The sequence below is a fragment of the Danio rerio genome, chromosome 5 (assembly GCF_052040795.2).
Source record: "Danio rerio strain M-AB ecotype USA chromosome 5, GRCz13ab, whole genome shotgun sequence".
Taxonomy (NCBI): Eukaryota; Metazoa; Chordata; class Actinopteri; order Cypriniformes; family Danionidae; genus Danio; species Danio rerio.
This window is the reverse complement of record NC_141025.1, coordinates 75,396,385-75,420,338: the sequence shown is the minus strand read 5'-3', so window position 1 is coordinate 75,420,338 and position 23,954 is coordinate 75,396,385. Positions and strand designations below refer to the sequence as shown.

Genomic DNA, 23,954 nt, shown 5'->3' with positions numbered 1-23,954 from the left:
CTCCCTGTCACTCATTTTCCCGTGCTAATCATTGCCCTCTCTCGTCATTTTTTCTCTTTAAGCCGCTGAACATAAGCCTGTGCTTCCTGCATGTGCGCCATCTTCATCTTCCCAGAACTAATGTGTGCTGTAATCTACAGCTAAAAACACACAGTTTCAGGAATTAGAGATAATCTGGATGCTCAAAAAAAAGGGAGTAGTCAGCCTGTTAATCGTTACTTTACAATCATTTGCATCTATATATGATGTTTTGTGTGATGTATTGTGAAGTGAGATGTCAAAATTCACCTCCTGACACTAGATATGACCATATTTGTTAGGCTGTGTGAGGACACTGAAGCCCCTGTGCCTCAAACCAGCAAACCTCCTGCACAGCCGGCAGTTCCCATGGCAACCTGCACAGAACCAATCACCTGGGGACGCAGAACAGCCTGATGGGATTTGTGGTGCAATTATAGCAGGATCAAGTCTGAAAGTATTATAAACTTCAGACAAGGGTGCAGCATGCTGTATGTGTGCTAATATTCATATTTATTACCCAGAGGGCACCCTGATGTCAAAATGACATAAAAAACTGCAAAAAAACATGTCAAAATACTAATCGATTTGATGTTAGTTGACTTCTGTAATGTAAAGATGACTTCAAACTGACCTCTAACACTGATGTAGGAAAAAAACATGTCAAAATGCTAATCTTTTTTATATCAGTTGACTATTTTGATGTTAAAATTACATCAAACTGACCTCTAACATTGATGCAAGAAAAAAAAAACATGTCATAATACTAATCGATTTGATGTCAGTTGACTACTTTAATGTAAAAGTTGCATCAAATTGGTGTTTAACATTGATGTAAGAAAAAAAACATGTCAAAAATGCTAATCGATTTATTGTCAGTTGACTATTTTGATGTTTATATAATTACATCAAACTGACCTCATTGATGTAAGAAAAAAACATGTCAAAATACTAATCAATTTGATGTCAGTTGACTAATGTAAAAGTAGCATCAAATTGATGTTTAACATTGATGTAAGAAAAAAACATGTCAAAAATGCTAATTGATTTATTGTCAGTTGACTATTTTGATGCTAAAGTTACATCAAACTGACCTCTAACATTGATGTAAGAAAAAAAACATGTCAAAATGCTAATCTATTTGAAGTCAGTTGACTACTTTTATGTTAAAATTACATCAAATTGACGTCTAACATTGATGTAAGAAAAAAAAAACATGTCATAATACTAATCAATTTAATGTCAGTTGACTACTATAATGTAAAAATTACATCAATTTGATGTAATTTTTAACATGTTTTATTTTCTTGCATCAATGTTAGATTGATGTAAGAAAAAAAAACATGTCAAAAATTCTAATCGATTTGATGTCAGTTGACTATTTTGATGTTAAAATGACATCAAACTGACCTCTAACATTGATGTAAAAAAAAAAAAAAACATGCAAAAATCCTAATTAGTTTGATTCGGTTGACTACTTTGATGTTAAAATTACATCAGTTTGACATCTAATATTGATGTAAGAAAAAAAACGTAAAAAATGCTATCATTTTTTAAATATGGTTCAGTTGACTATTTGATGTTAAAATTACATCAATTTGATGTCGTAACCTTGATGTCCAGTTGACATTCACATATTGATGCCTTTTTGACCACCAAATTAATGACAATATTATATAAGAGCATTTTAATCATCCGAAAGCTTCAATTTCAATGAACAAATTTACACTGGATTTTGTTTCCCCATAATGTGTGTAAAAAATTGGCGTAAAAACTAGCGTTTAAAATTGGCGTAAAAAAACATCAACAATCAATTATAATGTTCTGTAATCAATTTGAATGTGTTTTACTCCAATGTTAGATGTCAATAACAATTATTTATATATAAATATGAAGAGTTCAGATACAAAAACCTTTAAGTGCCGTCTGAAATTTCCATCGAAAATTATTGTTTTTCTCAGACTCCTATAATTATGTTGAGTTATTTCATTTTAAAGACCTTTAAAAGAGTATATTCTTTGCCCTTCACTTAAAAATTATTATTTGATGTATTTGTTGTGGAGTTAATTCAAGCCTTTCTGCGATGAGTCACACACAATGTTGTTACAAAGTTCATGCACACACACAGACACACACACACTCAGCGCATGTTTAATTTTGCACAGTTTTTGCACGCCACTATGACAGGAAACACGTTAATATCCACTGCTCTATGGATATCAGTTCTGTTACTGTACAAAATAAATCTGATTTAACGTCCACAAACCGGGATTGAAGCGTCTTCATTTATAGTTGGACTGACACGCAGCTGTGCTGATGAAGACGGTAAAATCGCTGTGATCCATTATAAACATGCACTGTTTTAGAAACGTTTTAATCTTGTGAAACTCATCCGTGATCACATTTGATGATGACTGATGATCACAGAGCGCTGAACAGATCTTTTAATCCTGGTTGCCTTGTACACATCCTGTCTTGTTGATTTGTTTATACACGTTACTACGGATGTTAATACGCAGCTGTCAGTCAATTCGGTGGTATAGGGGAACTTCTACATTACGCTGTGGTGGGCCTCAAAATGGGAGGGATTTGGAATTAAACGTCAGGACATTTAAAAAATGCTACTTTCTGTGTTTATATTACCCCAGTATGACTGTGGACACACTATACACACACATAGTTCTGTCCAAACAGCTTACAAAAGATGATTTTCATCACAGGCGCCCTTTCAACACTACATACCCTTTCAAGCAAACTCTGAACAAACACTAAAAACAATGATGCCTTGAGTTTACAAAATAATTTAAAGGTATAAGTGGCTGCGAACATTATATTTGAGGTGAGTTTAAACAAACAAAGTTGAACATTGCTAAATGTAATTTATTTGTTTAAATTCAGCCCGTATTAATTGTTTGCAACAACTTACCTTAAAAAAATGAGTAAATCCAATTTATAATGTTTTAGCACTGTAAAAAATGATGCGTTCCACACAATTCCTTCATGTTCTCCTAACACAAATTAATTAAGTTGACTAGATTGTTTAGTTTTTTTTACAAAGTTAAGTGAATTGAACATAAAACGATTAAGTTGTCGCAAAAAAAAAAACTCAAGAATTGTGTTGATTCAGCTCATTTTAAATACAGTTGAAACCAGAAGTTTACATACACTCTAAAAAAAGACACAAAACATTTTTTTTAAAAAGTTTAATATTTTAGGTCCGTTAGGATTACCCAAATCACTTACATTTGCTAAGTGCCACAATGAAGAATAAAGAGAGAATTTTTTTTGAGAATTTTTTATTAATTTCTAGACAGTCAAAAGTTTACTACATTTCCTTGTTTTATTTTTAGCTTTGCTTTTTAACTGTATAACTTTGGTCAAATGTTTTGGGTATCCTTCCACAAGCTTCTCACAATAGTTTGCAGGAATTTTGGCCCATTCCTCCTGGCAGAATTGGTGTAACTGAGTCAGATTTGTTGTCTTGCTTGCACAAGCTTTTTCAACTCTGCCCACAAATTTTCTATAGGATTGAGATCAGGGCTTTGTGATGGCCACTCCAAAACATTCACTCTGTGGTCCTTAAAGCACATTTGAACTAATTTGGCAGTATGTTCTGGGTCATGGTCTGTTTGGAAGAGCCATTTGTGGCCAAGTTTTAATTTCCTGACTGATGTCTTGAGATGTTGCTTCAGTATTTCTACATAATGTTCTTTCTTCATGATGCCATCTATGCTGTGAAGTGGACCAGTCCCTCCTGGAGCAAAACAGCCCCACAACATGATGCTGCCGCCCCCATACTTCACAGTTGGGGTGGTGTTTCTAGGCTTGTAAGCTTTCCCCTTTTCCTCCAAATGTAACACTGGTCATTATGGCCAAACAGTTCAATCTTAGCTCCATCAGACCACAGGACATGTCTCCAACAATTATTATTTTACCCAGTGTAATTTAGCCAATTGTAATCTGGCTTTGTTGTTGATTCTGGCTTGTTGATTTTCCCATGTTGTCACACAAGGAAGCAGTGTGTTTGAGGTTTTCCTTCAATACTATTCTACAGTTGTGCCTCCAATTAACTCAAATGTTGTCAATTAGCCAATCAGAAACTTCCAAAACCTTAACAGCATCATCTGAGCTTTTTCAGGGGCAGAATAATTTTATTGTAGGTAAACTTGACTTTCAAGAAAAGTTAAAACAGAAAACAGCTATTAAGCAGAACAGAAACAAATGTGATAATCCTAATTTACCTAAACGAGAGCAAGTTTAGTCACATTAACATCTGACTTTTTAAAAAATGGATATGTGCCTTCTTATAGAGTGTATGCAAACTTCTGGTTTCAACTATAAGTAGCTTGAACAATCATTTTTTGAGTGAGTGTGTCTAATATTTCAATCTGAGCTTCGGTCCTGCTTCTGCTACTTCCATTTTCCTGCACCTTCATTTATCATCCTTTCACACTGACTTTATCGGCTCTGACATTTTGACACCACTGAGAGCAGATTTCCCAGAAGGCGTCCACACACACACACACACTCACCGGTACAGCATGGCGTGTCTCTCAGACTGGCAGTCATTGATGCTGAGGCCACACTCTCTGAGGTAAAGCTCCAGACGCCGGCGCTCCACCAGTCTGTGTGCCGCTTCCAGAATCTGCGACGCCAGAGCGTCCGTCTCTCCTTTCTGCCCCTTCGCTCGGTTCTGCGCATTTATTTTTGCCCCAGCGCTGATTGCTGCCGCTGAAGAGGGTTTGGGCTTCTTGCTGATCCCGTACAGATCCTCCACCGAGAACTTTCCCCCTTTCGCCCCACGACCTCCTCCAAACATGGCCATTATTGAAGAGTTTAGTGTGTGTCCGTCTTCACTTTGAGCTCTGAGTATTTAAACACACTCCAGACGGCTGGACTTGACGTGATAAAAGACTAAAGGGAAGTTGAAAAAAATAAATAAAGTGTCAGCATACTGGGATAAAGTATCATTTGGAGATATATTTATCTCTAACAGATGAAAAGAGGAAAAAAATGAAGCATCGTGGCTGTTTGTTCTTTTACAAAGTGAAAATGCTGCCAAAACATCTGACTGTATCACTGTCAAAACTACACACACACGCACACACACACACACACACACACACACACACACGTTTACTTTTAAAACAGCATCTTTTTGTATTATAACAAACGATGTATCTATTAAAAAACGTACTGCTTTAAATTGTTTAGTTGAATCAAATGAAATGTTCTAGTCATCTCAACTTGCATTAGTAAAACTGACTAAAATACTAAGTTAAACTTATTAAAATAAGTTAAAGTAACCTAAAAACATGTGTTGTCGTATCCTATTTTACACTGTAAAAATGCTGGGTTCCTCACGATTCCTTCATGTTGTCCCAACTCAAATTGATGAAGCAAGGTAATTGTTTTTACAAATTTAAGTAGATTGAACATAAAGGAATTAAGTTGTCCCCAAAAAACTCAAGAATTGTGTTGAATCGGCTCATTTGAATGGAGTATGAAGTTTCAAGCAGCAAAAAGTGTTTAGTTTTCATTTTGTAGTAAATATATAGCGATAGCTCTCTTTACAGTAGGGTTCTATTAATAACAAGCAAAGAACGACACATTTATTACTGTATTTATTTATCTTTGTTAACGTTTACTAATAAAAAAAACTTTGTTAACTCACAGTGCATTAACTAATGGTAACAAGCATTTGTATTTTAATAAAGCATTAATAAATGCTGTACAAGTTTATTCTTAGTTTGTGTTAGTAAATACATTAACTAATGAAACATCATAAACTCTGACCAATATATCTAAAATAATTATTCATTTTATTATTAATATTATTATTATTACTTTATTATTAATTTTAAATTATTAACTATTAAAATTTTAAAATATGCATCGTCACAAAATAGCAAATGATAAGATTTCTTTAAACCGATGCATTTTGATTCCTCCAGTGTTAAAAATGCTGGGTTCCACACAATCGATTTGAGTTGGGACAACATGAAGGAATTAGGTTAGGCTATTAGTTTTTATAAATGTAAGTGGATTGAACATAAAACAGTTAAGTTGCCCCCGAAAAACTCAAGAATTGTGTTGATTCAGCTCATTTTATATAAGTAAATTGAAGTTTCAAGCAGCAAAAAAAAATTTGTTTTCAATTTGTAGTAAATATATAGTGTTAACTCTCTTTACAGTAGGGTTGTATTAATAACAAACGAAAGAACGACACATTTATTACAGTATTTATTCATCTTTGTCAGTAATGAAAATACAGTTGCTCATTGTTTATTACCCAGTACATTAACTAATGTTTACAAGCATGAATTTGTATTTTAATAAAGCATTGTAAATGTTGAATTATGATTAATAAATGCTGTACAAGTTTATTCTTAGTTCATGTTAGTAAATGCATTAGCTAATGAAACCTTACTGTAAACTCTGACCAATATAGCTAAAAATGATTACGTTTATATTATTTTTATTTTTCATAAAAGATTAACTATTAAAATTTTTAAATATGCATCGTCACTAAATAGCAAATGATAAGATTTCTTTAAACCGATGCATTTTGATTCCTCCAGTGTTAAAAATGCTGGGTTCCACACAATCGATTTGTGTTGGGACAACATGAAGGAATTAAGTTAGCCTATTCGTTTTTATAAATTTAAGTGGATTGAACATAAAACAGTTAAGTTGCCCCCGAAAAACTCAAGAATTGTGTTGATTCAGCTCATTTTATATAAGTAAATTGAAGTTTCAAGCAGCAAAAAAAATTTTAGTTTTCATTTTCATTTTGTTTCTCTTTACAGTGGGGTTGTATTAATAATAAACAAAGAACGGCACATTTATTACAGTATTTATTCATCTTTGTCAATGTTAGGTAATGAAAATACAGTTGCTCATTGTTTAACTCAGTACATTAACTAATATTAATAAACATGAATTTGTATTTCAATAATGCAATAATTAGTAAATGCTGAACTATGATTAATATATGCTGTACAGGTTTATTCTTAGTTCATGTTAGTAAATGCATTAGCTAATGAAACCTTATTGTAAACTCTGACCAATATAGCTAAAAATTAATACTTTTATATTATTATTATTATTATTAATAATAAATGATTAACTATTAAAATTTCCTAATATGCACCATTAATAAATAGCAAATGATAAGATTTCTTTAAACCGATGCATTTTGATTCCTCCAGTGTTAAAAATGCTGGGTTCCACACAATCGATTTGTGTTGGGACAACATGAAGGAATTAAGTCTATAAGTTTTTATAAATTTAAGATTAAACATAAAACAATTCAATTGCCCCCAAAAAACTCAAGAATTGTGTTGAATCGGCTCATTTTATAAAAGTAGTTTGAAGTTTTTTTTTATTTTGTAGTAAATATATAGTGTTAACTCTCTTTACAGTAGGGTTGTATTAATAACAAGCAAAGAACGACACATTTATTACAGTATTTATTCATCTTTGTTAACGTTTGGTAATGAAAATACAGTTGCTCATTGTTTAATTCTCAGCGCATTAACTAATGTTAACAAGCATGAATTTGTATTTTAATAAAGCAATAATTAGTAAATGTTGAATTATGATTAATAAATGCTGTACAGGTTTATTCTTAGTTCATGTTAGTAAATGCATTAGCTAATGAAACCTTACTGTAAACTCTGACCAATATAGCTAAAAGTTTTATAAAAATATGCTTTTGTTAAACTATTTCTAAGTAGCAAATTATACGATTTCTTTAAATCTTTAAATGAAAGCATTTTGATTCCTTCACAATTTCAGTTAGCATATTAGTTTTTACGGTCACACTTTACAATAAGGTTCATTAGTTAATGTTAATTAATGCATTCACTAACATGAACAAACAATGAACAATAAATTTACTACTGTATTTGTTCATGTTAGTTAACGTTAGTTAATGAAAATACAGTAGTTCATTGTTAGTTCATTGTTAACTCATGGTGCATTAACTAATGTAAACAAGCATGGACTTGGATGTTAATATTGCATTAGTAAATGGTCAATTATGATTAATAAATGCTGTACATGTGTTGTTCATGATTAGTTCATGTTAGTAAATGCATTAACTAATGAACCTTATTGTAAAGTGTTACCGTTTGTACAAATTTAAGTGGATTGAACATAAAACAACTAAGTTATCCCAACAAAAACTCATTAAAACGCTTATTTTAAATGTAGTGTATCAAATTAGCATTTCTTTTCGTAATGCATCCATTTTTCAATGATAAAATGCACAAAACTAAGAAAATTTTCATCGATTTCTTACTTTTATCTGTTTGCTCGTTTCCTCTCTTTCTCCCGGTGTCTTTCGCTCTTTGGAATGAGAGATGACAGGGGATTTACAATGATGTGGTTTAGATTTAAAACACACACACACACACACAGAATAATGCACAAGCAGCTTGGATTGGACCTGATTGGCATAAACCCTGGGATAAAAAGTGACCAGGTCGCTCCACCCTCATCCAACAGCTCAAAAACGCTTGATGCAAAAGAAGAGAAGCTAAAAAAACACATAAAAACAAAGATCTCGAACCCAAAAATAACCACAAAGATCTTATAATAGTGCATTGATGTGATCATAATAAAAACTTCAAACAGACATCTCTCCAAGGGCTATAATAAGAAAGCGCTATAGAAGAAACGACATGAAAAAAGATGATTGTGATTAGTATGTGCAGTCCTTTTGTACAGATGTGCATTTCCATAGGGAAGAAGGGGGGGAAATCTAGAGTTGTTTTATATACTTATAGTGTTCGATGATATTGATCATGCAAATGATATTTACCTCAGCAGTTTATATATTCATTTTATTCTTTTAATATTATAGCCTTCGCCGGGTCAGTTGGCATTTGCATGTTCTCCCCGTGTTGGCGTGGTGCTCCGGTTTCCCCCACAAGTCTGAAGACAAGCGGTATGAACTGGGTAAGCAAAAATTGACTGTAATGTGTGTGTTTGAATAAGTGTGCACGGATGTGTGATTAAGAAATGTTGCACCATGGCGCTCAGGATGACCTGAGTTTGATTCCCGGCTCGAGGTTCTATGCCTATTCTCCCAATGCTTACATGTCTTTCCTCCACTATCCTATCACAATAAAAAGCTGAGACCCCCTAAAACACATCCATTAATTAAGACCATTTGAAGAGTTTAGATGCAAAAACCCAACCCAGGCTCATTCTGAAAACGTAGCCCCGCGGACGTTTCTGGAGACCGCAATTTACGTGGCCGGAGGTACGTATGGCTGCATTTCGTTTTTTGTGGTGGCGTGACGCCACTCCTCTTCACGCTCGCTGGTTGACGGCTCACCTCCTCAGTGTGGAGGGCTTTCCCGCTGCAACCAGTTTGTCCGGTTAGCTCGTTGTGTTACATCAGCGAAGCGAAGGCCTGGAGGAGAAGGAGCCGGCCGCGGCGACAACCTGGTTCGAGTCCGGGGAAGAGCGGATACAGAAATCAAGAGACAAAAAACAGAATCCAAAAAATAAAGCGAACAAGTTCGTAACAGGGCGAGAATGCTGTGAAATCCAAAGACGCTGTCGAAATTGGACGAGGGCTTTTCTTTTTCTGGACGGCTTTAGTAAATCGTCGCTTGGGTTTAGGGAAGAAGGAGGAGGAGGGTGGCTCGGTCAGCCGATTGGCCGGCCGCCCAGTCAATCGTTCAGTCATTCAGTCAGTCAGACGGACAGACGGTCGCTGGACAGTGGCCTCCGACGGCTTTTTACGCGAAAACAGCGCAGGCACGAACGTCGTGCACAAGCGAGAGGCGTTTCAGATGCAAAAAAGCACGCACAGGGGCCTCTCACCGATTTGCGAAAACAAAAACTGGACAAATACATACCTCCCGGGACATATTTTGCGGTCTCCAGAAACGTATGCGGGGCTACGTTTCCACAATGAGCCTGGATTGCAAAAACCTCTAAATGCTGTCTGAAATTTTCTTCTAAAATAAGCATTTCTGTTAGACTCCTTTGTAAAGGTTTAGTAATGTCACTTCATGGCAAAGAATATGTCCTTTTTTATGGTCTTTAATGTAAAATAATTCAACATAAACAAAGGAGGCTGTGAAAAATGCTCATTTTTAATGGCAATTTAGAGGGTTTTTTGCATCTGAGCTCATCATTTATTAATTAAAAATAATTTTAAACAAAAAAATGTAGCCTTCTGGTAATTTTCTGCCAGTACATTATCTTTTTTTTTTGACAGATTAATTTATATTTAACGGTGTATTAGTGAGTAGTTAGGAAAGTCACCTTCTATAGCACTGCATTTCCTGTTTTAAACAGACTCGCTGAGCACTGAACTCTCTCTCTCACACGCACACACACACACAGATGTATTGCTCTCTGTCCCATTTGTGTCAGAGGGTGCAGGAGGGATTGGGAGGAGATGGCGCAGCTTCACAGTCATTAATCTGTTGCTCTCAGCAGCTTTAAGCACTGCATTCATAACAGCGCGCTATTCATCTATCACAGCACTTCCAGCATGCACAGGAGACGCGTTTATAAAAATCTACTTTTATTTTGCTTATTTTGAACATAAATCTGCTAAAATAATGATGCAAAAAATAAGTAAACTTTTGCATCGCTTTAAATAGAGTACACACAGCTAAAGGCAAAATAATTAGCGTATAATTTATCATTATTATTTGCAATATTGGGCGTAGCAGTGGGGCAGTAGTGCTGTCACCTCACAACAAGAAGGTCACTGGGTCGCTGGTTCGAGCCTCGGCTTACTTGCCGTTTCTGTGTGGAGTTTGCATGTTCTCCCTGTGTTCCCTTGGGTTTCCTCCGGGTGCTCCGGTTTCCCCCACAATCCAAAGACACGGTACAGGTGAATTGGGTAGGCTAAGTTTTTAAGTAAAGTCAACTAATCACTTTAAAAGTAACAGGTTTACTTACTTTTTTTAAGTAAAGTCGACTAATCGCTTTAAAAGCAGCAGGTTTACTCACTTATTTTAAGTAAAGTCGACTAATCGCTTTAAAAGCAGCAGGTTTACTCACTTATTTTAAGTAAAAGTCCACTAATCGATTTTAAAGCAGCAGGTTTACTCACTTATTTTAAGTAAAAGTCCACTAATCGATTTTAAAGCAGCAGGTTTACTCACTTATTTTAAGTAAAAGTCCACTAATCGATTTTAAAGCAGCAGGTTTACTCACTTATTTTAAGTAAAAGTCCACTAATCGATTTTAAAGCAGCAGGTTTACTCACTTATTTTAAGTAAAAGTCCACTAATCGATTTTAAAGCAGCAGGTTTACTCACTTATTTTAAGTAAAGTCGACTAATCGCTTTAAAAGCAGCAGGTTTACTCATTTATTTTAAGTAAAGTCGACTAATCGCTTTAAAAGCAGCAGGTTTACTCATTCATTTTAAGTAAAGTCAAATAATCACTTTAAAAGCCACAGGTTTACTCACTTATTTTAAGTAAAGTCAAATAATCACTTTAAAAGCCACAGGTTTACTCACTTATTTTAAGTAAAGTCAAATAATCACTTTAAAAGCAGCAGGTTTACTCACTTATTTTAAGTAAAAGTCCACTAATCGATTTTAAAGCAGCAGGTTTACTCACTTATTTTAAGTAAAAGTCCACTAATCGATTTTAAAGCAGCAGGTTTACTCACTTATTTTAAGTAAAAGTCCACTAATCGATTTTAAAGCAGCAGGTTTACTCACTTATTTTAAGTAAAAGTCCACTAATCGATTTTAAAGCAGCAGGTTTACTCACTTATTTTAAGTAAAGTCGACTAATCGCTTTAAAAGCAGCAGGTTTACTCATTTATTTTAAGTAAAGTCGACTAATCGCTTTAAAAGCAGCAGGTTTACTCATTCATTTTAAGTAAAGTCAAATAATCACTTTAAAAGCCACAGGTTTACTCACTTATTTTAAGTAAAGTCAAATAATCACTTTAAAAGCCACAGGTTTACTCACTTATTTTAAGTAAAGTCAAATAATCACTTTAAAAGCAACAGGTTTACTCACTTATTTTAAGTCAGGCCAACTAATCGATTTAAAAGTAACAGGTTTACTCACTTATTTTAAGTAAAGTCGACTAATGGCTTTAAAAGCATCAGGTTTACTCACTTATTTTAAGTCAGGCCAACTAATCGCTTTAAAAGTAACAGGTTTACTCACTTATTTTAAGTCAGGTTAACTTATCGATTTAAAAGCAGCAGGTTTAAGCACTTATTTTAGGTTAAGTCAACTAATTGAATAACAAACAACAGGTTTACTCGTGTTTTTAAGTAAAGTCGACTAATCACTTTAAAAACATCGGGTTTACTCCCTTTAAATCAAATAATCAATTTTAAAAATGTGCGATATAAAACCAAGAATTAATTTGTAAATGCATTTTTTTTAAAACATGATTGTCATAGTTGAACCATCGTAACCACAATGGCTGCTACACTTTTACTATAATAAAAGCATGGTTAATCAGAGCAGTGATGCCACAGGCCTGCACAGAGGACATGAGAGCGAGCGCTGAGCTGCCCTTGATTCTCCGCTGTGTGAGACTCAGATTATCAGGGATTAAGAGACTGACTGCCGCACAGCTGTTCCGCCTCATCCAGATCTCATTCAGTCCATCACTCGCTCTTCATGCCTTCATTCAGCAACACTGCATTCAGGACACAGCCAATGAAATGCTTAGGGCGTGTGTGTGTGTGTGTGTGTCTGTGTGTGTGTGTATGAAAGAGTGTATGGGTGTCTCCTAGTACAGGGTTACAGCTGGAAGGACATCCTCTGTGTAAGACCAGCTTGACCTCTCAAGAAAACTTAAATATTTTACGTTTTGTCAGTTTAGTGGCTAATTCGTACAAGAGTTCAGTCGCACGAAATTGTACGATTTAAAAAAAAGAGGCGTGGCACCTAACCCCACCCCTAAACCCAACCATCATTGGGGGATGAGCAAATCGTACTAAATTGTACGGGTTAGATTGTACGAATTAGCCACTAAATCAAAGAGTTACGAATTGCCGTGAGATTATGTTGGTAAAACATATGCTGGATTAGTTGGCGGTTCATTCCACTGTGGCGACCCCTGATAAATAAAAGAAAAATGAATGTATAAATGAACGATTTTTGTCATTTACAGTGTATTTAGCTGTAATATGAACTGCATTTTACTGTAGAGCCCTTATGCAGTATGTTACTGTATTTTAAAGCTTCATTGTGAAAATTACTGCATATTGTGCAGTAAAGATATACAATACTGTAAATATACAGCAGGATAAATGGTGCTGTAAATGTAAATACAGTATATTTGCTGTAATTGAGTTACAGTAAGTTACTGCAGATTCCATAGAAAATGATTAACAGTGTATTTTAAATGCAAAGCAAAAAGAAACACAGCAGGTTCATGTGGCTACTTGGACAGAGTACAGAGTGAATACATTTGGTTCCTTCTGCAATTTCCTTTGTACAGGAACACAGTGAAAAGCCTTAAATTATCTAGTTTTGAGGTGTTAAATGAGAAGGGACATGTAAACCCCAGAAATCCACAATGCTATATGTGGAGGCAAAGTCAGTGTCACTGCAGCATTCCCAAAGCTCATGCCATGGAAATTACATAAATCCATGTGCAAAACAAGGGGCAAAGGTTCAGCTGGCTATAGCACCATCCTGTTAGCTGCTGGTGCTAAATGCCGTAATAATCCACAGGCCAAAACTACTTTCTCTATTGAAGGGGATTTAACAGTCTGTCAGCATCTCATTTTGCAGCAGAAAAATAGCAGTTAAACACATGCTAATGCATCACTGTGTGATTGCACACGATTGATTTTCGTTGGCAGTCGTTTAAAAGCCCGAAATTGACTTTTGTGAGAGGGGTTCAGACTAGAGGTCTGCATTCCCTTGGCTGTACCGCGGAAGCCGCGGGACCCGACCAGATTTCTTGCGGCGCAGGAATAAATTTCCAAATAAAGCATGGGAGCGGTCAGTAACTGGTGTAATCGGGGAGTGGGCGGTCTAACAATATAGACATACATTCCCTAGCGAGCGAGCACGCTAATGTGTGTGTGTTAATTTAGCTTGTTTGTTGCTGTCTATGTATTAGTGTGTGCGTGCGTGCGTGCGTGTGTCTGTGTGTGTGTGAATGAGAGAGAGTGTGATGCTGTCTGTGTGTGTGTCACTTGCTTGGTGCTCATGTGTGTGTGTTTATACAGACAGCTTGTTATAGGCTGTCTAGACTCTGTATAGCTGGGTGGTTTTTGGTTTTGTTCTCCTCCCCGCTCGTTCATCATGTAAGTACTAATGACCAGTTAATATCTTAATAATAGGCTAATAATAATAGTATGGATTGTAACCTTAACTAAAGTGTTCCCAAGTTGTTTTATGATGAACAGTGTAGTTAACACAAGCTGATACATACAGTACTAATATACAGACAATTATATGCTAGCATTCACAATTGACTTTGCAGTAATAATGAATTATTCCAAAGCACTGTGTATTGAAACAAACACTTTCTCAAGGTGTTTTATATCTGCAAAATGCTGCATTGCCTTCACATATCTTAAAAAAACGCAGAAATATATCTATCTATAGAGCTCTTCTCTGCCACACTTGAAAGCAGGAACAGGAATTGAGAAGTGGGTTCAGCAGTTTGCTCAATCCAGCATGTAGTATCAGCCGCTCTGTCAATCTAGCAGTGAATGGATGTTGATTCATACACTGGCCAATGGAAGACTGACTGAGCCTGGCTCCTGCAGAGCTTCTTCCACTGTTGTATTTGACTTGCTCGCTTGGCACCTCTTTGAAACTGCACCTTTTAGGCTTTGATTCAAAGTGTGCCATTTTGGTGATCGTTGCTTTAAATTCAAATGAGATGGTGCTCTTTTTAAAAGGGGGTGGAGCAACAAACACATGTGTCAGCATAGTGGCGGATTCAGGGAGTTATCTGTGGGAAAAGCTGAAAATGTCAAGTGTCTTGGAATATCATGCCAATTCCTTGCGTGTTCAATAAGAAACGTCAGGAGAGGGTTTTCTTCAATGTTAAAAATATTAGTAATTTATCAGATACAAATGAATAATTCGATGACAATGCTCTGGGTTACATTACCACAATCCAATACAAGGATTATATTCAGGAGGTTCGCAACTAACATACATTTCCCTGACTCCAGGGGTCTGTTCTTCATACCTCGCTTAAATGATTTGGCAGATCCTGGATCTTTTAATCTTGATAACTGATCTCTGGCTAACTTTGTTCTTCAAACAAGTTCACCAATCAGATTTAAATGTCTGGATGAACTGATCTGAGATCGCTGCTCGTGTTGTGAAGGACAGATCCATAGATCCTCGAATTCATAATTGTCAATGCAATGATTGGCTGAAGGCACAGCAGCGTAATGACATCATCTGATTAATATTCAACTATCCATGTGAGCAAAATTACATCAAATTAGCAGTAAACGGTTTGTTAAATATGACACGCAATAACTTTCCATATTTGTTATGAGCTGCAGACTTTACCCTTTCATGTGTCATGAGTATTCATCATGTATTTCAACGCATATCAATGTGTTTAGTTCTACATTAAGAGAATATTTTCTTTATCATAGTACCCTAGGCCTACTAAAGTTTTTTAATCGCCGTAAGGAATATTTAGAGTGCTAAAATGTTACGATGTTACAGAGGACTTATTTTATTTCTTTGTTCCAACTTCCAAGTGGCCTTTAGCCTATGTTTGTTACGAATAAATTATGTTAAAACACGTATTGTTACATGTTTAAGTTGTTAAATAATTAAATGGATGAAACGTAACTGTGGCGAGGGGGCGTGGCCGAGAGCCGTGGGAACGGAATGAGGCCGCTGCGTAAGTGGATGCACCTGTGGTGCGCACCGGCCTCGAATCCCACGGAGAGAGCTTTGGTCTATAAGAGGAGGAAAGATGGCAGAGGAAGCCGAGAGAGGACCAGGCCTGGACATAATGTTTTACTTTTGCTTTCAGTTTGACAGCAGTCTCTGTGAGGAGCTGCCGTCCGTATGTTTTGATTTAGACGGCAGTCTCTGTGAGGAGCTGCAGTTCATGTTATAAATACATATTGTTAAACTGCGTCTGTTCTCTGCCTTCTTCTTCCCGGCGGCCAGAATGCCGTAAACTTCATTACAGTAACAATCAGTGAGTCTACTGATGCTGGATGAATAAGGAGAAGACAGAACCGCTTGTTAAGTAAAACAAAAAGTAAGTATTTATTAAACCGAGAATGGGGTGAGGCAGTGGTGCAGTAGGTAGTTGGTGTTTCTGTGTGGAGTTTGCATGTTCTCCCTGCCTTCGCGTGGGTTTCCTCCGGGTGCTTAGGTTTCCCCCACAGTCCAAAGACATGCGGTACAGGTGAATTGGGTAGGCTAAATTGTCCATAGTGTATGAGTGTGAGTGTGAATGTGTGTGTGGATGTATCCCAGAGATGGGTTGCGGCTGGAAGGGCATCCGCTGCGTAAAAACTTGCTGGATAAGTCGGCGGTTCATTCCACTGTGGCGACCCCGGAGTAATAAAGGGACTAAGCCGACAAGAAAATGAATGAATAAACCGAGAATGTCAAACAATGAATAAGAAATGTAATGTAAATGTAATTTTAAATAATCGAATTAAAGAAAGAAAACAGGAGTGTTGCCAAAACAAAGAAATAAATAAAACAAAACGATATAACTAAAACCCAACCCACTGAACTGACTGATCAAAGAAACATGCAGAAACAAAACCGTAATCTTCAGCACGTAGCTTAACTAAACTTCATGACTTCCAAACATAATTACTCATGTGGCAACGGTTCCATTAACTAACTAACACAAAATTATCCTAAGCTACTCACATTACAAGAATTATCGTATAGTGCACAAGTTAAGCTGAGGTCACACTGAGCTTTTCCTCCCATAGACTTCCATTCATACGCACGCGAATGCGTCAGACCGGAAACGCGGGGTCATGCGTCAAATTTTGCAGGTTGCTGCGGTGCAATGTTCAAGCTTGGTGAACTCTGACCTGCGAAATCGCATGACTTGACTGCGTGAGACCAATCGAGGATCAAAGCATGACCTCTCTGGACAGAAATTGAAAACATGGAGCAACCGCTCGCTTTTAAAAATGTCTAATAAGCTTGTTTAATCCCGCCTCTTTTCGTAGCGCCGCACGACAGAATATCGCATGCTCAAACTCTAATGTGACCGCAGTTTACACCGTTAGCAAAACAAGATCTCATATAATCCAATTCTCATACAGATCGTTCAAATTCTCACCTGACAATAAACTGAGCTGCACAAGTTTATCTAATAAATCAATCACTTAATAAAGAGAAAACTTGAACACAGCAATTGCAAACAAAACCTAGCGAAGCAAACAAGTGAACAGGCCTGCCGACACAAGTGAGGAGAATGGCTGTGAGCCAAGCGCTCCTCCAGAAAAGCGCAAGCGCACAGCTTTTATACTGCGCGGACCCGGTCCTTATTGGTGCGCCAATTGAGTGACAATGGTGATTGACAGCTCACTTGACCAATGGTTGCACACCTGAAACAGGACAGCATCCACAACAACAAAGAGAGAAGAGAACGCAAAACAAACAACAAAACACCAGAAAACATACAGTTGAAGTCAGAATTATTAGCCCCCCTGAATTATGAGCGCCCCTGTTTATTTTTTTTCACCAATTTCTGTTTAATGGAGGGAAGATTGTTTCAGCACATTTCTAAGCATAATAGTTTTAAAACTTCTTTCTAAAAACTGATTTATTTTGGCTTTGACATGACAGTAAATAATATTTTACTTGATATTTTTCAAGACACTTCTGTACAGCTTAAAGTGAAGTTTAAAGGCTTAACTAGGTTAATTAGGCTAACTAGGCAGGTTAGGGTAATTAGGCAAGTTATTGTACAACGATGGTTTGTTCTGAGACTATCCAAAAAAAAAATTGCTAATAATTTTGTCCCAAAAATGGTTTTAAAAAAATTAATAAATACTTTTATTCTAGCCGAAATAAAATAAATCAGACTTTCTCCAGAAGAAAAAATATTATCAGACATACTGTGAAAATATCCTTGCTCTGTTAAAAATAATTTGGGAAATATTTAAAAAAAATAAAATCAAATCAAAAGGGGGCTAATAATTCTGACTTCAACTGTACGTGAAACGTAACATGTATAAACGACTCATTCTTGAAAAAAAGGCAAAAGAGTTGTGTGCATGTGCACAAATGAATAACGTCGGGCTATAAACGGGTTCAGGCTTTTCAAAAGCTGTCAATCAAAATGTACGTGTCGGGCTCGGGCTGAATTTTTATGGCCCGATTACAGCTCCACTCAGAATGCATCAGTCTATGGAGACTGGTGTTCTGTTGTGCATCCTAAAACTCTATTATAATGTCTTTTAGTTGCAGACATCATCTTCAGCAGGTCAAAACTCAGAGCAGTTTATGCTAATGAGAGAGAGAGAGATTGTCACTAATGGGTGGGGCTTTTCCCTTTTGATGACACGTACAAAGGGAGAACGTCAATCAGAGTGTTTCTGCAGACTGTTTTTATCAAGTGTGATTATAAAAAAGTTAATTAGGCTGGCTTGTGTAGCAAGCCAGACTATTGTTATTAGGCTGGCTTGTGTAGCAAGCCAGACTATTGTTATCCTATATTTCTTCTGAGACTAAAAATTAAACTCTATCTCCTCCTAGAGCTTTCGAGCTACGACCACCAAACTGACACCAGACCTCCAAACTGGTCTGACTTGGGTTGCTATATCTTTTCGGACTGATCCGACTTTCGGTTTTCCGAAAAATGTCCCGGGACCGTTGGAAAAATCCAATTGACTTAACATTGCACCAAACTTTGTGACCTCATAACTCTGCATCAGACTGTCCTACAGACTTCTAGCTGGGCTCATTTAACTCAGACTACCTAACTGCCAATAACTGATGAGCTTTTGACTTTCTGGCCACACCCTAGCAACCACTTTTGGGACCCTAGAAACTGTCCCATAGACTTCCACTGCATCTATCTATCTATCTATCTATCTATCTATCTATCTATCTATCTATCTATCTATCTATCTATCATGCTAGTAACATGCTAATTCATGTTAGAATCATGCTAACAACATGCTAATTCATGCTAGAATCAAGCTAGTAACATGCGAATTAATGTTAGAATCATGCTAATAACATGCTAATTCATGCTAGAATCATGCTAGTAACATGCTAATTTGTGCTAGAATTATGCTAGTAACATGCTAATTCATGCTAGAATCATGCTAGTAACATGCTAATTCATGCTAGAATCATGTTAATAACATGCTAATTCATGCTAGAATCATGCTAGTAACATGCTAATTCATACTATAATCATGCTAGTAACATGCTAATTTATGCTAGAATCATGCTAATTCATGCTAGAATCATGCTAGTAACGTGCTAATTCACACTAGAATCATGCTAGTAATATGCTAATTCATACTAGAGTCATGGTACTAACATGCTAATTTATGCTAGAATCATGCTAGTAACATGGTAATCTATGTTATCTATCAATCTATCATCAGGCGTTCACAAGCCAGCCTCAAAGTTTCTCCTCAAACTTTAAGAATCTAGTTAATTAATTGTTATCTTTAGAGGATGGTTATATCCACACACTGTCACCAAACAACTGTGTTTAAACCCCTTATAAAAGTGATTCTTGCATAATAGAGCCCCTTTATTTGTCATTTCTCTCCAGCCAAACATAAGTAAGCTCAGTGAAATGAAGCAGATTCAGTGGTCAGCGGCAAAACTGAATAACATGATCAAAGCTGAGCAGCTTTAAAAGCTGCGGTGACCCCTGAGAAATCATTTGTCTATTTATATCTCCGGTGTGTGATGTCATAAAGGGGTCTCTCTCTGTTAAAAAAAAAAAGAGAGGGACATTGTGCATCTGTAGGACAGGAAATAATGCAGAGGTAAAATGAAGGTCATTTAAACTAATGCATCAGAGACTTAAACCCATTTGAAAATGCATCCACTGACCAGTTCGCAGGCATACACACTGACACACGCTCGAATGAGTTAAAGAGTCGTAATGCGCGGTGACAGGGAGACGCCGGAGGCATTCGCAGCCTTCAGGACGAGCTGTGATGGGTTTTCATGGTGCACCAAAGGAGAAGTGCCAACCAATATATACTGTCAGAGGAGCAGAGCCAGAACTGGACACCAGCAGAAAACACACACACACAAACATGCCGCAAAGAATAAACTGTGTATTACGCTTATGGGAACATCACATTAATGCAAATGTGTAATGTGGGTGAAATTCATCATTGGTTACACACATGGCTGCAAACATATATATTTGTACTCTACAATTCTAAAGGTCACGCATTAGGCATCTCAATAGATGTGAGATAAACAATATTTTTCCACATTTTATAATTGCAAATTATATTTAAGTGCCTGATTTCAATGCTAATTAAAACACTTGGTCCAGAGAGACATACAGTTGAAATTATTAGCCCCCTTTTAATGATTTTTTTATTTTTTTACATATTTCCCAAATTATGTTTAACAAAGCAAGGAAATTTTCATATATTTCCTATAATATTTTTTCTTCTGGAGAAAGTCTTATTTATTTTATTTTGACTAGAATAAAAGCAGTTTTTATTAAAAAAAAAAACATTTTAAAGTCAAAATTATTGACATAAAAGCAAAGACAAATAAAATAAGATATTAAAAATAGGATATTGAAAACACTTAAGAGAGAGTTTTTTTTTTTTTTTTTTGCAAACTTTTTTCACATTAAATACACTTTCCATTGTGTACTCCACTCTTTTGTTACCTCATATATTTGTTTATATGCTTATGTATGCAAATCACCTATATAAATAATATACACCTCTGTGAGACAGAAGTATTCACCAGAAAGGATGACCTTGCTTCGGAAACAATGTCAGCTCACTGCAGTATCTTAGGATGCCCCCTATTGTCCTGCTACAGTTTATTTGTCATGACAGAGTCTTTTGGGTTTATTTAATTATTGCAGACCCAAAATACAGACTTGCATCACAGACATTGATTAAAGTTATTTATTCTAAGTTATTGTAAATAGTATAGATTTATTTAACCATTTTAACTAATCTGTTGAATTCTATGGTCCTATGGTAATACAACTACTATAGTAATATAAACAAATTAACCAATATACAATGCCAATACCAGTGTACTGTAGTAAACTAAAGTATACTATAATATATAATACAATTGACCACTATAGTTACAGTACTGTCAGCTGTAGCATTCATTAACAAAGACTTGTAAATACTACTCAATATTATACAGTTAATACTTTAGTATGGTTCTAAAACACTATTTAGCACTTTATTATGAATTAATTACTATAATGTTTTCTTTTCATGGAGCCCATGGCTTTAGCCTACAGATTATACAACTTTAATTTGAAATACTCTACTGTAATGACGAATCATAGTAATAATCTTCTTAAGAGGTCACTGTGCTTTTGCCAAAGTGCATGTCCAAAAAAGAAAGGATAAACACATTCCTGTTTAATAAAAAGTGTTGTAATATGGAAGGTAACTCCTGCCAATTTTACATAAATCAATTATAATATAAACAATAAAATGAAAAGCAGCTAAACAATTACATTATAAAATACTATATGCAAAATATCTGGCAAAATTAAAAATGAAATTAATTTTTTTTTCCTTTTAATTTTTACTGTGACAATTAATATTATGACATATTGCAGCTGGAAGAACATCCGCAGAGCAAAACACATATGCTGGATGAGTTGGCGGTTCATTCCACTGTCGCGACCTCAGATTAATAAAGGGACTAGGCTTAGCCAAAAAGAAAATGAATGAATGTTGTGTTTTTGAACCATACTGCTCTATATAGGCTATTTACAACTCTGTCAATGAATGTTACAGAAAATGTTAGAGATAAACTAAAAATACTGTATCATAGTTTAGGTTTTACTACTGTGTGGTGTTACGGTATAGTTTGCAGTTGTATAAACCTTTAGCACAGTATTGGTTAATTTGTTATTTGTTTGTACATTTGTAGACCTACTACCCCTGCTGAAAAATCCAGCTTAAACAAGCCTAGGCTAGTTGGCTGGTTTTAGCTGGTCGACCAGCCTGGTTTTAGAGGGGTTTTGGCCATTTCCATGCTGGTTTCCAGCCATTTCCAGCCTGGTCTTAGCTGGTCACGCTGGAAAATGACCAGCTAAACCAGCTTGACCAGCCTGGTTTAAGCTGGACATAGCTGGTTTTGGTTGGGCTCTCCGCCTGGGCTGGTCAAGCTGGTTTTAGCTGGTCACCTCCCAACCTGACCAGCTAAGACCAGGCTGGAAATGGCTGGAAACCAGCCTGGAAATGGCCAAAACCCCTCTTAAACCAGCCTGGTCAACCAGCTAAAACCAACCAACCAGCTTAGGCTGGTTTAAGCTGGATTTTTCAGTAGGGGTACCACACCAAATAAACTATAGAACTTTAAATTATACGTTATTAAATGATATTAAAGCCTTTCTAAATAACCTCATTACGTGTGTTTCATGTAGGCCTACATTACAGTACATTAAGTTTTTAGTGATTATTATACAGATCCGTCCATCCCAAACAGTGTTTTTTTTTTTTTTTTTTTGCCTGTATTTGTTTATTATTTATGTATTTTAGTGAACTAGCTGGGATATTGAACACAAAACATTATATTTGAATGGTAAAAAAAAATCCTTACAATACTTAAAATAGTCCTTAAAAAGTGTGAAACTTCAAGTCTTTATAACGATCCATAATATTTTTGGCGCTCATGAAAGTTTTCAGTAGCCATGTTGTTTTCAACGGATTTGCATGTACGAGACGAGTTGTCTCATTCAAATTGTTTTAGTGGTAAAAACAATTGCAGTAATGTTGATTCAATTATCTACGCAATTTCGTTTAATTCCGTTCAAACGCTGATCTTATTCAATAGTGACACCAATGGTCCACAGTCGCTGTATCGATGACTGCCCCAAGATGGCGCTAGAGTTTACAGCTCAGAAGCTGAACATTCCTCCACTGAGGTTTTGTGTTAGGAGACATTTTAGGCTACAAAACATAATCGTGTAAATCCCATGGACTGTATGGTAAATCCATTAATCTTAAAGGCTGGCGCCTGACACAAGATGGAACTCAGCCCACGTCTGCTGTGAAATATAAGATAAACATCAATCACAAATGTTGATCCTTTGAAGAAGGTGATTTTGTATTTGGAACTTTACATATATCAAAGGCTATTGGGTACAGATTTGTAGGAGATTAAGTCCTATATTTAATACAAGATGCGACTTCGATTCTCTTAATTTTTTGTTAGGTCTTACTGATAATAATTTGAAATTCCTTTCGAACCTGGTTAATGGACATGGCCTCCGTTATCCACTTGGAAAGGCTCAGATTTATCAGGTCCAATTCAAATGGAAAATTATTTGCTACCTGGGAACCCTTTCTCGGATGACCTGAAACGTGCTCAATCTAAATTCAGCACCCCTCATGAAAACTGACAGGCTCACTAGCTTATAGGACTTTTTGATGTCTACATACTGTGCAACACTACATTTTGTATATCCAACAGCTGAACCCACATGCATGGCAATTTATATTATCATTACCTGCAAAGTGTGTATATTCTGTTGTACTTTTAAAAGCTTAAAATAAAAGTGTTTTAAAAATAAAATAAAAAGTTACAGAGGATATATGTAAATATAAATTACAAGAAATTTGCATAAGAAAATGATTCTAAAATCACATAAGTCCTTATAACGTTTTATTTTTAATAAGATATTTAATATAATGCTTAAGATCAATTTTAAACAAATAAATGTCAGGCTTATCATTGGAACATTTTTGTTTGTGTACATGGTACTCCCCCATATATAATCATTAAATTAATAATCAAAC

The 23,954-nt window shown here is 35.9% G+C and overlaps 1 protein-coding gene and 1 long non-coding RNA gene across 9 annotated transcripts in view; one reads left to right on the top strand and one right to left on the bottom strand.

The window, feature by feature from the left end:
• Positions 1–8,466, bottom strand: part of LOC100334158 (voltage-gated potassium channel subunit beta-3) — an 89,352-nt gene extending 80,886 nt beyond the window's left edge. For 4 of the 6 annotated variants that reach the window (XR_015492032.1, XR_015492030.1, XM_087254596.1 and 1 more), the window contains exons 1-2: positions 8,324–8,466; positions 4,551–4,932 (exon numbers count right to left, since the gene is read on the bottom strand). Coding sequence is in view for 3 of the 6 variants with exons in the window: in XM_087254596.1 (XP_087110722.1) it covers positions 4,551–4,843 (293 nt within the window). In the remaining 3 variants the exon portion in view is untranslated. Of the gene's footprint in view, positions 1–4,550; positions 5,139–8,323 lie in introns of those variants that run through there. The other 2 variants (XR_015492031.1, XM_087254598.1) reach the window with 2 other exon arrangements.
• LOC147844520 (uncharacterized) overlaps positions 1–9,046 on the top strand; it is an 81,242-nt gene extending 72,196 nt beyond the window's left edge. For 2 of the 3 annotated variants that reach the window (XR_015492062.1, XR_015492063.1), the window contains exon 2: positions 8,888–8,982. This is a non-coding gene — a long non-coding RNA (uncharacterized LOC147844520). Of the gene's footprint in view, positions 1–8,887 lie in introns of all 3 variants that reach the window. The other variant, XR_015492061.1, reaches the window with a different exon arrangement.
• The last annotated feature ends 14,908 nt before the right edge of the window (positions 9,047–23,954 follow it).